This window comes from Ambystoma mexicanum, chromosome 4q (assembly GCF_040938575.1).
Source record: "Ambystoma mexicanum isolate Mex_15411 chromosome 4q, UKY_AmexF1_1, whole genome shotgun sequence".
Taxonomy (NCBI): Eukaryota; Metazoa; Chordata; class Amphibia; order Caudata; family Ambystomatidae; genus Ambystoma; species Ambystoma mexicanum.
The window spans coordinates 1,271,877,896-1,271,895,016 of record NC_090928.1 but is presented as its reverse complement, the minus strand read 5'-3'; the positions used below and the strand labels follow the sequence as shown (position 1 = coordinate 1,271,895,016).

At 45.2% G+C, this 17,121-nt stretch overlaps 1 protein-coding gene across 3 annotated transcripts in view; it reads right to left on the bottom strand.

Moving 5' to 3' along the window:
- LOC138468363 (cullin-9-like) overlaps nt 1–17,121 on the bottom strand; it is a 1,322,368-nt gene that overhangs the window by 562,949 nt on the left and 742,298 nt on the right. For all 3 annotated transcript variants that reach the window (XM_069608895.1, XM_069608893.1, XM_069608894.1), the window contains 2 exons: nt 13,189–13,294; nt 7,805–7,900 (listed from right to left, as the gene is read on the bottom strand). In XM_069608895.1, the coding sequence (XP_069464996.1) occupies nt 7,805–7,900; nt 13,189–13,294 (202 nt within the window). The remainder of the gene's footprint in view (nt 1–7,804; nt 7,901–13,188; nt 13,295–17,121) is intronic.

Genomic DNA, 17,121 nt, shown 5'->3' with positions numbered 1-17,121 from the left:
GGAGGTCAGGAGTGTGTGGGGTTACAGGTTGATATAGCAATTTGCAAAGCGTTGAATGCTGTGTTTATAAGTCTCTCGGAAGAGACTGTGTGATAAAGGATCTTACCGTAAAGAGTTGCAATGGGGCAACAATCTTAACGTCCAAATCATCAGACAAAGGAAAGGCAATTTCCAGTAAGGGTCAAATCTGTGGATAATGACCAGAAAAGGTACACGAGGAACGACTGCATCTGTACTCGGAGCGGGTTGTGCATTCAACAAGAGAAGGAGCTCTTACCCACTGTAAACCTGTGAACCGGATGGGTCAGAAGAAGATGGCTTGATGTGGACCTCCTCCATGTGATTCACCACAATTAGAAATCAGATTGTAGCTCTAGAAAGGACGGGGCAGTTGTTACAATACTGCGCGCTTCTATTTACAAAATTAAAATGATGGTGAATGGAAAGCCTGCAGTGCAGGATTACTGCTACTGCCGGTGCTGCACATTGCTACAAGGGTTCCCACTGCAAACGAGCGGAGATATGTGCTTGTGTGAACGCGTATCATTAGTGGATACAAAGTGCGATGTCGAAAAAACTAAGGTGCACATACGCTGTAACATTAGCAGTGACCATTGACAATGGGACAAAAGGCAAGAGTTTACTGTGTGCGGCTCTTAGCAAGTACGTGTGTCGCGAGGGAATCAAACAGCCTCTCGTTGTCTGCAGTAAGAAAAGCGTACGGTTGCCATAGAGATTACAAGTTTATATAGCGGCGGCCATCTTAATTTGAGGACGTGGCGGTCCGTGACTTGGTGATACCAAATAATGATTTAGAATGCTCCTGTGCATAAATGAGCACTATACATTAATTTATAGACCAACATGAGGTGTCACTGAAATTACGAGGCCAAAACAGGATGATGATAGGAGTCGTTGTCATGGCAACCCAAGCGCAAGGCTGGGGAGGATCAGTGTTGATCAGGACATTTGAGGGTGCATAATGGTGCGATTTAGTGTACTCCAAGGTATTGCATGTTGTGGAGGTGCACCTGAATCTAGACACGGCAGACAAAATGGCATGTGGTAAGAACACAAAGGTGACACATGGGAGCATGGAAAGTCATTGGTGCATAACATTACATGGTTATTCATTGTGTCTGATTATTATTACAAAATATGCTAAAGCAAATGCGACAGTTCAACAAGTTTCATCTCATGATAAAGCGGTGGTAACGGAACAAAGGGTAAACATAATGCCCTGCTGTTAATGGATATTGGAACCAGCCCTACCACTTAGATGGGGAGATGAACAAATAGTACCACTTAGCATGTGTGGCAAGGGTAGTGGATACTCAAAGGTACACAGTTGTTCAAAAACAGAGCGCTCAGGTTGAAATGGATGTAATTACATAACATTTTTCCATTCCACCGTGACATTGAGTCCTTCTTTCACGGTGTTGAACTTGTGAACCCACTTCTGTTCAAGTTGGGTCAAACACTATAGAACCTCCCACCAGTGCAAGGGCCCTACAGATGTGGCCAGTGTCTAGCTTGCCAATTCACCAAAACAAAGAAGATCTTCAAATATAAGAATGTCTTGCCGACTTTAAAAGACATTACTAACTGCAATACCAAACAAGTCATTTACCGTGCGGCCTGTTGTATGTCGGCAAAACAATGAGGGCCATCAAAACAAGAATATAGGAGCACCGATAGTGCATTAAGAATAGGATACCTGAAAAACCCCTTCTTGAACACTTTAACCACAAAAATCACACCAATATGGATCTTAAGTGGTTTATGTTACAAAAGTTGTCCACAACCAAAAGGGGAGGAGACATCGACAAGACCTTGACCCAACTTGAACAGAAGTGGTTTCACAAGTTGAACACTGTGAAGGAAGGACTCCATGTCACGGTGGAATGGAAACATTTTATGTAATTACATCCATTTCAACCTGGGCACTCTGTTTTTGAACAACGGTGTACCTTTGAGTATCCACTACCCTTGCCACACATGCGAATTGGATACTATTTGTTCATCTCCCCATCTAATTGGTAGGGCTGGTTCCAATATCCATCAGCAGCAGGACATTATGTTTACCCTTTGTTCCTTTACCACTGCGTTAACATGAGACGAAACTGGTTGAACTGCCGCATTTGCTTTAGCATGTTTTGTAATAATAAGACAAAAAATGAATAACCATGCCATTTTGTCCGCTGTGTCTAGATTCAGGTGCCCCTCCACAACATGCAATACCTCGGAGCGCACTAAACGGCACCATTATGCCCCCACAAATGGCCTGATCAACATTGATCCTCCTCAGCCATTGCGTGTAGGTTGCCATGACAACGACTCCTAACATCCTCCTGTTTTGGCTTCGCAATTTCAGTGACACCTAATGTTGGTCTATAAATTAATTTATAGTGCTCATATATGAACAGGAGCATTGTAAACCATGATTTGGTATCACCAAGTCACAGACCGCCACGTCCTCAAATTAAGATGGCCGACGCTATATAAACTTGGAATCTCCATGGCAACCGCACGCTTTTCTTACTGCAGATGAGAGGCTGTTTGATTCCCTCGCCGACACACGGTGTTACGCTCACCTGGTTCCCACAGGGGCGTCGGACCCGGACAGCTGCGGTCTCCACCAACGTGATGCGAGTGCCGAGATGACTGTCTGGACTGGCCCGCCTAATCTCGTCTGCTTGATCCGTAGAAGTATTCTCCTGCAAGTGGAGAAAGGGATTTAGCCACCTGTGGATTTTAGTGATGGCCCCCTCCGCCTGTTCTCCACTGTTGTCATCTCCGATATCGCCTTTTAGTAACCTCACCTTATGTTTTTAAATGATGAGCTCTTCATCCTGCATGGCACGCAGGGGTGCGTAGATGCCAGTTACTTCACTGGTTTGAAGGTACTGGAGGAGTTCTGGAGGAATATTGACTCCGGGGTTTATAAAGTTCAGAGTTCAATATGTCCCATGTTCACTCTTGTTCCATTCCCTTGTTGAATTGCAGCTGGTTCAAAAGAATGTTTCCTGGAGGCAACTGATGGCGTTCAGGTAAGCGTCTGTATTACCAAACACTGTCCAGTAAAAGTTGCAGGAGTTTAACTTGTTGTTTTCTCTCCCTTTATAGGTGCGGCATATAAAGATGATGAGGCGTATTAAAGGGTAATGCCTCCGGTGGTAAATCAGGTAAGCCTATGGTGGTAAGAGATTGTATTTGTCGGCTCTCTTGGCTCACCTTGTTGTTTCTTTTGTTTTCCCCCCAGGTGCTGGAGTTCGATGATGAAAATGATGGAGGCAGCGCCGAGTCGAAAGATGCTGTGGACTGGCGAGTATAACGCGGCGCTGCAGCTGGCGATGCGTGCTGGAATAATGTCCTTTCCATGCTCGTAGACGTGCTGGATCCTTAATCAGGTAAGGAATTAAAATAATGTCCGTGATCTAACCTTTTCTTCCTTTTTCCCTTTTTTCTAGGAGCTCCGGATTCGAGGCGGGCGTGGCAGAAGACTGGATGCTGACTTGGAGGCACAGTGAGCGTTGCGCTGCAGGATGCAGAATAACGCGAAGCGTGTGTTGCTGTTTAAATAGCCTCAAAAGTAGTCCCAGGTAAGAAGTCCCTAGAACCACACCCGAGTAAAAAATAGTCCCTGTAGTAAAATAGTCCCCTCCAGGCTTCATGTTGGCCAGGATTCATTTGCAGCATGGTCTGCCTGAGGTAAGTAATGACTATGAGCCTGGCGCCTTAGGCGCCAGCACTGAACCCAGATAGCCCCTAGCCGGGGCTGCTGAGGTTTTAATAAATGTCTGGATGCCTGCTTCCGGGGCTGATGGGCTTGGTCCAGATGCCCGGGGGTAGGCATCATGACACACAGACTCACTAAGAGCCGCGCACAGTAAACTCTTGCCTTTTGTCCCATTGTCAATGATCACTGCTAATGTTCCAGCGTATGTGCACCTTAGTTTTTTCAGCATCGCACTTTGTATCCACTGATGATACACGTTCACACGAGTACATATCTCTGCTCGTTTGTAGTCAGAACCCTTGTAGCATTAAGCAGCACCGGCAGTAGCAGTAATCCTGCACTGCAGGCTTTTCATTCACCATCGTTTTAATTTTGTAAATAGAACCACGCGCAGTATTGTAACAACTGTCCTGTTACTTCTATAGCTACGATCTGATTTCTAGACGTGGTCCTCCTCCATGTGATTCACCACATCAAGCCATCTTCCTCTGACCCATCCGGTTCACAGGCTTACAGCGGGTAAGAGCTCCTTCTCTTGTTGAATGCACAACCCGCTCCGAGTACAGATACAGTCCGTTCCTCATGTACCTTTTCTGGTTATTATCCACAGATTTGACCCTTACTGGAAATTGCCTTTCCCTTGTCTGATGATTTGGACATTCAGATTGTTGCCCAATTGCAACTATTTACGGTAAGATCTGTTATCACAGTCTCTTCTGAGAGACTTATAAACACAACATTCATAGCTTTGCAAATTGCTATATCAACCTGTAACCCCACACACTCCTGACCTCCTCCTCTTTCTATATTGTAAGGATTACATGGGATTCTTTGTGTATATAATTCCCCCGTCCTGATGAAGGCTGACCAATTGACAGCTACACAAGATTAGCTTCAAGACCGAAACACAGTTGTGTTGACTTTTGTCTCAGTACTTCACTGCTGCACCGTCCAGTTCAGTGATGTTTACACCCTGTTTTCACAATTGCACTTTTGTTGCTCATGTTGTCCCCATAAAAGGACCATAGATAATGTAATTCTTGTTAATCCTAACCCAAAGAATCTATTTTGGATGAGTATTTTTGTACCTTGTTATGTACGTTATATGTAATTTGTCGAGTGTCCTATAATTGCCTAATGTATTTATAATACATGCTTATGTATTACATTTTGATCAAAACTAGCAGTCATTGACACCATTTGCTTGTTTATTGACAGTCAGGAGCTAGTGTATTTTTTTGCGTTCCATAACTTTGCTCAATTGTGTCCTATAAATGTTTACTTACCTGGGGAGAGCAGTGCCTTAACCAGGTGCCCTTTCCCTTCAAACAATCCCAGACAGCCTACCAAGATTCTGACCCCTTAAATGTCCTTGGTAGTTTTGCAAATCAAATCTATATCTGATCGGACAATCTTTACAAACTAAAATAAAAATCAAACTCTTAGCTGGCGACCATGCTCCTTGCCCATCAGGCTGCTTCTGCTACACTGAGATTTGATTCCCACAGGTTGCCTATGCAATATAAATAACACATTAAATCAATAGAACATACTCCAGCTATGGGTCTAAACCCCACACGCCCAAATAATATCTATAGAAGACATCCACAGGCTCAAAGCCTGTCTTACACATTGAGGCCAAGGACTGCGAGACTTGTCCTTGGCCTCAAGCCCAGGGACCGTATCTCTCCAGGACTGAAATTTCTGCACTGGCTCCCAGTGGTGGCGAGGATTAAGTTCAAAACCCTCTGTATTGTCCACAAGGCCTTCTGGGGCCTCAATACCTTCAAAACTCTCTTCCTAAATATCTTCCTTTTCGAGCTCTTCACTCATCCACCTGCAACTCCCCCAGGGTTAGTTGCTTCTCTAAGCAGTGAGTTGGTGGTAGATCTCTTTCTTCTGCTGGTGCCTCCCTCTGGAACAGCCTCCCTGCCGCTCTGAAACTTGAGGAGAACCATCTCTCATTCCGGAAGCCCCTCAAGACCTTTCTCTTTGCTTCTGCTTTCTCTCCTCCTCTCCCCTGCTGATCACCTGGATGAATCTGAAACGGCACTTGTTAACTGGCCACCTTCTGATCTCGGGCCCAGGTCCCCTCCTCGCCAGTTGCACACCTGCACTGCCACCTCCACCCCCCCAGCAACCCTTGCACTCTGGGACTGTTTCTGTCTCCCTACAGCCCCTACTAGCACTTGACACCTGATGTCCGCACTTTTCCCCTCCCCCGCCCTCCCTGCACTTGTGCGATCTCAATGTCACCTAGCCTAGTAGGATCGTTGTTTGTCTTCCCTCCATTTCCCCTCCCATGTCTCGTCATGCCTTGAAACACTTGTGTATAGGCGAGTTATAAATGCCATATCATATCATGTCCTGTGCTTACCTGAAGCTCATCCCCCTCAAAGACCTAATTCTTACTACCGACCAACACCGAGCACCTGGCATCTAGACCGGGATCTCGGCTATGAATCGCAAGGGATTAACACCCCAGCTAGCCTCCTGCGCCTAACCTCTTGGGTTTGACATGAACAGACACCTCGCCTTTAAACAGCACATAGCAATGAAGACACAAATGGATTGGTACCAACTTTCTTAGAAAGTCAAGCCCTTCACCCCATTAAACAACTTCAGATCAGCTGTACAAGCCTTGGTTCTCTCCCACCTAGACAGTGACAATGCCCTTTTGGAAGGCATTCCAGCTACTACCAATGCACCCATGAGATGTGTCCTACATACTGCATCACGACCCAGCAAATTCAACCACATCGAACTGCACTGGTTTCCACTGCAAGCATGTATCATCTTCAAATCCTGCTGCATCATCAAGGCTGTCCCTCTGAATTCCTCAAGCCACCTCACTGAGAAACTGCATTTCCAGAGGCCTACGATCCACCAAAAAGCAGCAGAAGATAGGTCTTTGCCATCTCCTCCCTAGACTCGTCCATCAACTCTACATTTCAGGAAGCCATTCAAGACCCTCCTCTTCAAGGAATGGCTTCTCCCTAACAGCAAGGCCTATAAGGCCTCTACTCCCCAGCTAACCCTAGACTGGGTGATCTGCTCCCACCGTTTCCTTCGCTGGTTGCTAGTAGATCCATTGCTGTCAAATTGCCTGCCCTTATGCTCTGCCGCTGATAGCTCCCTGCATCTCTGCTTCCCTCACTGTGTCTGCCCCCATTATTTGTAAAGCATTCTGTTGCTTCACAGAACTCTGTGCCCAATAAATACTCTAACCGTAATCATCTCCGCACCTAGCTAATCAGAAATCACATCTCAACATTCACCATTAACAGATCAGCAATAAAAAAAAATCAATGTCTGCCATTGCATACAAGAATTTAAAGTAGACCTGTTAGGTATGACAGAAAGATGGTTACTGAATTTCCAACTAGTTATAGACTCCATAATACTTCTCAAATATAACTATTCCAAATGTAGGAGGAGTAGCCCTTGCCTACCCAGAGACAAAGGATAGCCCCGGTGGCCACACCTCCCTCTCAGCTTTGAAAAATGAGCGTGCAAAAGGTACATCAACAATAACAGCACCATGACTGTTATTGTGGCCTACCATCCCTCCAGCCACCACCCCTTCCTTTTCCTAGGGATGGTCAGGCATCTAAAAATAAAATCGTTGAAAGTGGGGATAGTTATCTATGGCTCGGCCAACCAGATAATAGCACTTTTAAACTATTCAAGCAAAGCATGAATAATAATCCAAAACCGTTAGATAAATAAACAAAGTGAAAAGGATATCCTGATCAGACAAATTAACAAATTCAACAAAAATGATTTCCAAGAAATGTTCTCAGGGTGCAAGAAGTACATTCATTTCAGAAACAACACTTGCTTCGTATTTGTGTACATGCCACACTTGTGTACTGCACTATATTTCCTGTTTTGTTTTCTCTAGTCCCTTTGAAGCGGCACATCTGAGATTTAGTACATTATGAAAATCAAACATTAATTTAAAAAATGTTTATATAGACAACAGAGACTAACTCTACTTTGACTGGTTTCATTTTTGCTCCACCTTCTCAGTCATAAACAGGAATCGCAAAAAAACAAATTTACCTGCTGACAACGCTTGATCTTGATCTGAATGATTGGCCAAAATCGGGTCAAGTTTTCCAATAAGACTATTCGGCTAGCTGTGGCAGGGACATTCACCTGTTGATGAAAATGCAAGTCAGAACCTTTGGGGGAAATAATGGCACAATAGCAGAATGTTGGCATCATACCGAAATGACAAATGCAAATGCCATCCTCAGTGCAGACTAATGCTCATTGATACAAAAAACAAATACACCAATCTGTAGTAGTAAATAAATAAAAACAGTCCAGCTGAAATAAAACACAAAATGCTCAAAAAGGTGCCTTGCTGCAATATAGTATGTGTTCTTCCAAATCTCCATACATGTGATGCAGAGCCTGGGAAGAACATACTGACAATTTGTGAGATAATATACCATGACATACAAATAGTGTGCAGTCTATCAAGACCATTTAAGCCTAATTCTGATCAAACTTTATGGCAGAAATATGGATTTGAGTCCAAAACCGTACCAAAGCACCCCAAGTCACATGCCTAAATAGGAGTAATTGAAACAGTCAGTGTTTTTTCTTAAGAGAACCAATAGGAAGACCTAACCAATCAAAAATATCAGATAACGCGGTGTGGGAAAACACAGACGCTATATAAATTCAAACCCATGAAAAATAACGAGAGCTCAGGGATTATGGAACGTGCAGACTTAGACACTATCTATCTGGCTACCAACGGCCCCATTGACATTACCCCCTTCCTGTGCCAACTCTTAGAGAAGTTGGCCATCTCCCAAATGAGCCACCACACTGAATCTGTTGGCTGTCTACAACAACATCAGTCTGGCTTCAGAGCATCCAGGAGCACAGAAACTAAACACCTTTGAAAGCCTGCTCTCAAACCTTGACCCATAAACCTTTCATAAAAACACTGGTCGAAAAAAACGGGCGCTGATTAAATGACAGAACCTCCTCTTCTACATCCTCTCTCAATCCGGACTGTCTGATCGCTATTCAGGCACGGCTAATGATCTCAGTTTTAATGCCAGTAAGACTCAGATCCTTCTCATTGGGCCCCTGCTCCCTGTTTCCTGCCCACTCTCTGGTCACCTTCCTTGGGGTCCCCCGCCCCCAAACATCTGCTGAGGCTAAAAACCTTGATGTAATGTTTGATTCTTCTCTCTCCTCCCCTCACATTACGGACCTGGCCAAGAAGGCCCATGCAAGGATGAGGCAGGAAGGCAGTGAAGTAATAACTTAGCAGCCTTTATTCAGGAATTGAGAGTCCAAAGGAAAATAAAATGATTCAGAGCCTTAGATCAGTCTTCTTGTTCATTCAGCAGTATGGGTGAACCTGTGGTAATTGCCGGTTAATCCTCATACGCCCAGAGTGTCTCCGGTGTGGCGCTCTCTCTCCCTCTCCTCTGCCGTTCTGCAAGAGACTGGGAAAAAACACACAGTCCATCATTTGTTTCTACTTTATATAGGGGCTGGAGGGGTTTGAGCCAATCAGGAAGGTCTTGGTCCACTAGTCTATAAATATCCCCATAAGCCCGCCCTCTTTCTTTCCAAACGAAGTTCGCCATGATGCCTTTCCCGCCAAGACTGGTTAAACGCGGGCGTCCGCTACCTACAAGCAACCTGGGAGCTCCGACCCTCTCGGAGCGCTGCTGCCCATAAAGGAAGGTGAGTGATCTGATATATGGAGGGACAGGGGAGCAAGTAATGAATGATCCGATTTATGGTGGGACAGGGGAGCGGGTATTGCAATGCCACTGTCAGTCATGTCTCCCTGCTCAGCGTTACCCCCAGCTCTCTTACTGCCGTCGTCCGCATGGTTAGTCACAATGGGGAGCCAGAGATACCGTTGATGTTCCCCTGCTCTGGGTTTCGCCATGACAGGGTCCCTATTCACTTCCTCGCGGCTCCCTTTGCTGCCCCCGTGCTGCAAGTCCGAAAGCCCCATCCTGTGCAGCCCCTCACTGTGGCACGGCTGGGCCGTATTGCCATGCTCTTGGTTCTTCTCCACGTTGTCCAACTTAACAGCCCGCAGTCGGTCAAACATTCCCAGCTTCATTCCGGTCTTAGCTGCGACCTCCGACTGAGTTTCTATCTGCAGCCGTAGCTCGTCGCCATTCCGCTCCGTGACCTTGTCATTATTCAGTTCACAGCCCACTTTCAACTTCACTTCCTCATCTCCCCTTCCTTACCTTCCCCCAGAAACTCAACATCTCCAGAGCTCTGGTCCTCTCTAGGCTGGACTACTGCAACAGCCTCTTGTCAATCTGCCTCTCTCCTCTACCCCTTCAACTTAACCAGAATAGGACTGCAAGACGTATCCTTCGCCTAAAGCCCAGGGACTGCATCTCTCCAGCCCTAGAATCTGTCCACTGGCTCCTGGTGGCTGCAAGGATCAAAGTGAAGACCCTTTGCATCATCCACAAGGCTTTCTGGGGCCTGCGACCCCCCCCCCCCCCCAACTCTCTCTCCCCCTAAATACCTCCTGGCTAGAGCCATTCGGTCCTCCAACTCTTTGCAGGTCAGACGGTCCTCCAAGCAGAGAATGGGGAGGGAGGGGTCACTCTCTTCGGCAGGTGCCTCCCTGCCCCTCAGACTTGAGCCGGATCTCCTTAAGTTCTGGAAGATTCTCAAGATCTTTCTCTTTTCTACTTCCTTCCCTCTCGACCCTCCCTTGCTAATGCCCCCCCTTCTGCCGCTGTGACTGGCAGCCTGATCCCTTATGAGTCTTACAGGGCACAAGGCCCTCCTTGACCAGTCTATACCAGCACCCTCCCCAATCCAACACTGCCCACCCAGGCCCATTTTCCTTACCAGCCTGGTGGGTTGGGCATCCTGCCCGATCCTTGTCCATCCCACTCCCTCAAACTTTGAGAATAGTCCTCCTCCTGGCATCCTGCTGCAACTGGTCCCCTGGGACCCCCCCCAGCACTTGCCTAGCCCCTGGGCCCTTCGTCCTCCCTCCATCTCCCCCTTCCCCTGCTCTTTTTTATCCCACTCCTCTGTCACTTACCACCTCCCGCTTTTTGCACTTCTTGCTACTGCAATTGCACAATCCAAATGTCACATGGCCTAGTAGGACTGCTTTGTCTCCCATGTCATCCGTCCCTCTTGTCTTGTGGCGCCTGGAAACACTTATGATGTATAGTGCGCCTTCTAAATAACCTATAAATAGACATTTTCAATGCGAAATGTATATTGCTTTCTGAATACAAGCAAAGCTAATAATGAAATCATGCAAAATAGAAAGCTGTAGCATTTTTCTGCAAAAAATACACCTTGCTCTCTGTAAAGGCACAGCAAATGGAGAATGGATTTAAAACAGAAGGATAGCATGTTCTATGCAGCGGATGCAGTGCCAACCATAGGCAAGGAAATAAAGCCCTGTGTTTTCACATGTGTAGATTGAGGCTGAGAATCGGTGCACAACGCTCCATAGCTTTATAGAGGATGCATATATTTTGACCAGTGAAGGCCATTGTCATTTTAAAGAAACATTGAGAACCCCCACATCATTCTCCTAGTGTGAAAAGGGAGTTTAGTTGGGCACCTCCATTCCTTAGAAAATGATGCAAGTTAAAATGGTCAGTCCAATTCCTCTAATGAACTTGTGCAGAACGAGGAGGACCCTTAATTAGAAAGACCCGAACGATCTAGTGGAGTTGGGGGTGGGGGTACAGTTCTTGTCCTTTCAGAAAATACATTTATGCTTTCTGTGGTGTGAAATTAACCAATATTCTGTGCACGTAAAACTGAAAGCTCCGCTTCTGTAAATTCAACGATACAGATTTTCAGTGAAGCTTACCATAGTTTGTTTTTTAACTATATCCATACACCAGAGGTTAATGGTATCAGATAAACGTACGAGAATGTTATGTAAATGTGAACATCCGTTTTGTAGTTTAGCAGAGTTGTGATGTTGATTTTCTCTTCGTAATCTCTCTCATATAGCAACACTACTTGTTTGTAACAGAAAATGAAGCGTTTTGTAGTAATTGGTTAGTCAACAAATGAAAATATGTAAACTCTCCATTGTTTCTGGATGTCTAACACTGACCAACAAGTGGCAATGTTATAATTAAACTGAATACTGTTGTTTAGAAACAATCTCTACATAGAGAGATTTGATTCATATATATGATTGGTGTATTGTACAAATTTGCAAGCTTTTTACAGGTCGGGTGTATTTTCCTGTAGATCAGCTGCTGTGATTGTATAACATTGTTGGTGATTGCATATATTTAGGGGACCATATTTGGTTTTGACTTAATATTTAATAAGATATTATCCCCAAATACAGACTGTTGCTTGTCCCAGAATTGTGTGGTGGTATTCTGTAATGAGGGTGTTAGATTAGGAGAGCCAGCTCTGTAAAATGAACTGTAAGGCTAAAATATATTCTAGAAACCAATCAAAACTGACTTACAACAAATGCTGCAAATGGTAAAGAATCATGTCCTGTTGCGCATGCTGTTGAGCCCAAAGACCTTGTTACATTGATTCAATTAGTGCCTCAGTGTTGGTGTAGTTCCATGGTCCTTCCTGGCAGTCGGGTTAGTGTCATCTCAGCACTTTGGGTCAAGTTGGACCTACATCTGTATTCCATGTGATTTAACTATGGTGCAATGCATTGCTAGCCGAAAATATTACAAAGACCCAAATGTACACAAAAGCCAGTTTCAACATTACACTTCACCACATGTACTGTGGTCAACCAAGAAAAATACTCTTTGCTTTCCCCAATTTATGAGTGACGGACACAGGGGGCAAGCCTTTTGAATTCTTTACTTGCTATGTGCTATTTTAAAAAAGACATGCGCCCCCAAGGAATTTGAGTGATTTGCCCCTGGCTGAAATTACCGCGGGCAAATCGTTAGCATGCGAAAGGTGCGAACTACCAAAAGTTTGCAGCTTTCTAATGTGAACACACTTACATGCTACGAGGGCTGCAGGGGTTTCCCCCGCAACCCCTGCTCACTATACTGTACCACACAGTATAGTGAGCTGGGTGCTGCGGGGGACACCCCTGCAGTCTTTTTTTTTTTATACTTACCTATAATGCTACCACCAAAGGTTCCCACTTTTGGTGTTCGAACCTTTGGTGGTAGCATTTTTAGGACTTTTTGACCATGCAAACTTTTGCATGCGGTCAAAACCTCCTAAACCGCCCCCAAGTACTTTGGAAAACCTGGCTGATCTCAAAATGAAGCTTATATCTCTAATTGGTTGTACGATGCAGGGTCTAAGCACCAAGATGGAAAACTGGTGGAAGTGAAGCTGTGCAGAATAAGTTAAAATTCTGCATTTGTAACATGACTTTGTTTAGCATAATTTCAGAAATGTTCTTACCAGGCTTTACTTCTAGTCGAAGCAGCACGTCTGGATATGCCACTCACCGTGTTTAACTCAGTGCTGATACTTGAAGGTGTCTCTCCACCCATGACCACAATCCTGGCAGGCATGTAGCTGGAATCTTCACTAGCGACCAGCAGAATCAGCTGCCTGTGGGATGACCAGAGGGATGAGAGACAGCAGTGGGCGATGGCAGACACGGCGTCCTATCTCCCTCCATTTCTCTTGGCTCTAGTATCAGCACATATGACACAGGGGTAAACAAGTTTTACCTACCAGCAGGTGACAATGCAATGGCAGAGAGCTTCCCAATATACTCTATGCTAGCCACAAATATCAACCTCCTTATGCTGCCCATACTGATCAAACACTGAACGCAAACCCACCATTACCAGCATGCACATGTACGAAAGAATTGGCGCATTCCCATAGGTTTCTTTAGCTCAACCCCCAATTTGCTCTAGAGATCATCAGGCAAAAAGAAAAAGACACTGTTCATAAACTCCCCCCACTCTTCAAAAAACATAAAGAACAGTACTTGGCCCAACCTCTAACAGACCAAACTGAATCAAAGACCCGATGGCATTTCGATCCCATTCTGTAGCATACCAGCTCTCCATAGTTTAATGCAACATGGAGCCCATAGTTCAGTTAGCTCTGAAAACTAAAATTGTTAACATCCATTTGAGTAGAGGGGAGTGGGAAGGTTGGGCTGGTGGATTTTAACAGAATGAGGGGGAAGTGGGGTCTTGTTCACCAAGTCCTGGAGTTACTGTATTAATATATTCAGCTATTTAACAGTGTAAATCATATTGCTGCACAGGGCATCCATTTCTGAAGAAGATCAGCCTCCTGGTACAGCAAAGGCCAGGACAGACTAACTGCTGGTCAGAAAATCTAATGCCGCCTTGAGCAAGAAACCTGAACAAGGACACAATGACTGCGTGGCTGCTGAGTGAACGACTTGAACAAAATTCCATTTGGAATTCAAGTAAGCTGGCATGAGATCATGCAAGCCTTTGAAATGCACACATGCAATCTTACAATGTCCTCATCAACCACAGAGAAAACGCATGTACCTTTTGGGCACTGGGCATGCAATTATTTTCAATGCAGCATAATAGACAAATCACATCATTGTGAGCCACTTGCGCTCTATGGATGAAGGGAGATACAAATAAGGCATTTCAACTGTTCAATATATAATATTGCAATGGCAACAATGGATTTACGGTGCAGTGATTGGAGAATTATGATCATGCCGGCATTGAGGCTCTCTAACTATGTAGCATCTAAATCGAACGTGAGGTCCTATTGTCTTATCGCAAACTATCAGGAAGCTCAGGTTACTAATTTGGTGGTTGGTGTCAGCAATACCCCCGTTGAAGGAACTGTTAGGACAATCCTGCCTCACGTACACACAAGCATAAAGAGATACAGAACGGAGGATAATGCTCCTACCCCAAAAATATTATCCCGCATGGCTTGGCCAAACATCGCAGGGGCATTAAAGCAGTCATGCAAATTAATGAATTAGTGTTTGCAGAAGGTTTGAGGAATATACTGTGGCATGGTCAGTGTTAGGCAAGATTTGGAGCAGTACCCTTTGGATGCACTACAACAACCTTGACCTCCTAGCAACAGGAACCCAACCTTTGGTATAAGTCTGTACTACACAGGTTGGTAGCATGATGAGCAGCCAGGCTTATCTCAAGAGGGGTCAATGTGAGCAGTAGGGGAGTTAAACAGATTCACAGTGGCAAGTATTCAAATAAATTCTTAGACCCAAGGCTTCTTGATTAAACAATGATTAATTTATTTAACAGTCTGTTTGAGTAAGACTTCTTCAGAAGGGGCAATATAATAGTAACACACAAATACACTCCAAAATACACACTAAATTTCTCTAAATCACCAAGTACCCATTCGGGATGGCACACAGACACTTCGTACACCCACAGGGGGACTTAAATAGCTAGGACACTGTGGGCATTAATATATCGCTGTTGCATTTAGAGCAATACTTAGGAGCATGTCAAAGAAAAAGGTTATTAGAATAAAACAAGAGACCTCACAAATATTCTGAAGCAGGTAAGTTCCTTCTGGAAACCCCCAATGCAACGTAAGTTAACCCCTTCCTGGAAGGAAGACAAAACACAAAGTCAGATGGAAGACGAGTCACTCAGGGAGCCAGGTCATGCAAAAGTCAAAAGGACAAAAGTCTAAGTAAGCTGAAGCAATGCTTGCAGGTAGGTAAAAGTCTTGCACAATGTTTTAGAAGTCTTTGTAGAACAGAATGTATCAAAGTAGGGCCACAAGCGGATTAGGCTTATGAGGTAAAGAAGCTGTTAGCATCTCTACAGAAGCAACCAAGACAAGTATCCACTGAGAACAAGTGAGGCTACACAACAAGAGTTAAGTTCTCTTAGATTGTACAGTCAGTACCTTTGGCTAGAAGAAATGGTCCCAGTTGGCTTCTGTTCCTGTACAGTTCTGCAGATCCTGTGTTCCTGGCCCTCAGTCATGGGGACAAGAGGGAGGACGTCTGGAGAACTCCTGCACTGCAACGGGACGGTCGGTGACAGAAAAGGACCAACTTCTATAGCTCCTTGCATCTTAGCAAATAGCACTGCTGCGGTTCTTGGCTGTCGGGATGGGCTTTCCTTGCATCTGGGGTCCAGCACTCTATTGAGGTGGCTCAGGCCCAGTCAGTCCTCCTTCCTGGGAGTCCGGAGGATCTTTCTGGAGCTCTTGGCCAACTTAAAAGCAACGCACACAATCTGGTGTTCCTCTCCCTGGCTCTTTGGTTCCAGCAGCAGCAGTGGAAATGCAACCAGCTTTGAGAGGATGTCCAGACGGGCTTACTTTGGAGTTGATTGGTCCCACCAACTCGAGGGGAGAAGTCGTCCTTGCAGGGCTTCTCTAGTCGAGGTTATTTCGGAGCTTAGCTTCGGATGTCTAATCTCCACTTGGTGCCTTAAAATCACTGGTTACCCCTCAGGACTTGTTAGTCACCATGACTCACGGCGGCTACTTTCGTCTCTCCTTTCTGGCTTTTTAGTGTTATGTGTTTGTATAAGTTCATTTAAGCGCCCTGAGACCTTTGGGTGAGTGATTGCGCTATATAAGAAATTCCTTAGTTAGTTAAGCACAGCAGCAGGGCTTCACCGGGCAAACCAACGGTCCAGGAGTTGCAGCAGGCATCTCTTCCAAGTTCTTCTTCGGATTCCTTCGTCCAGTGGTCGACTCCGCCTTCCAAGACTTTTATGCAGGTTTCTCCCATTCATTCCAGCCTAGCTGCCAGTGAAACAGCAGGGTGGCTTTCCTTGCCGGAAAGCCATTTGGCCAATCACCATTGGGTGCGTTCCTGTAACCAACGGGATTAAGCACAGGGAGTTTCGGGCACCTCTCACCCTTCCTGCCCCTGCCAGACATACTGGAGCCAGAGGCGTGTTTCACTCGTGAATCCCGCCAAAGACAAAAAGAACAAAGGTACCAAATCTGGTTTGGCACGCAGAGTAAATCCCAAGAAGGACCATTCCACAAAGAAATGGCAAAAAAAAAAAAAAGACCGGGTCATTTTGACAAAAAAGGCACCCTTGGGTGCTTTACTGCAGCTGCGAACGCAGCCCACGGTAAAAGCACACCTCTATAAAAAAAATTAAACCATTGCCACCAGCCATTCATCGAGAAAAAGGTAACATAAAAATGTTAGATGAGAAACTAGACAGAGGGGATACCAAGTAACCCCTCCAGCACCCTATTGTAAGATGCTGGGTCTAGAAAGTTACAATGTAAGTAAAGTCAATTTCACTTCACTGGTCTTGGAAACGGTAGTTTATCCAAGAGAAGGTATTTAAACCTTTGGGAAATCTGAAAGACTTCCCTGTGCCACTGTACTGAAGGTGCTGTGTGGTACAATGTAAAGGATGATGTCTATGGAGTTTGTCAGACTCCATAACCAAAAGAAACACAGG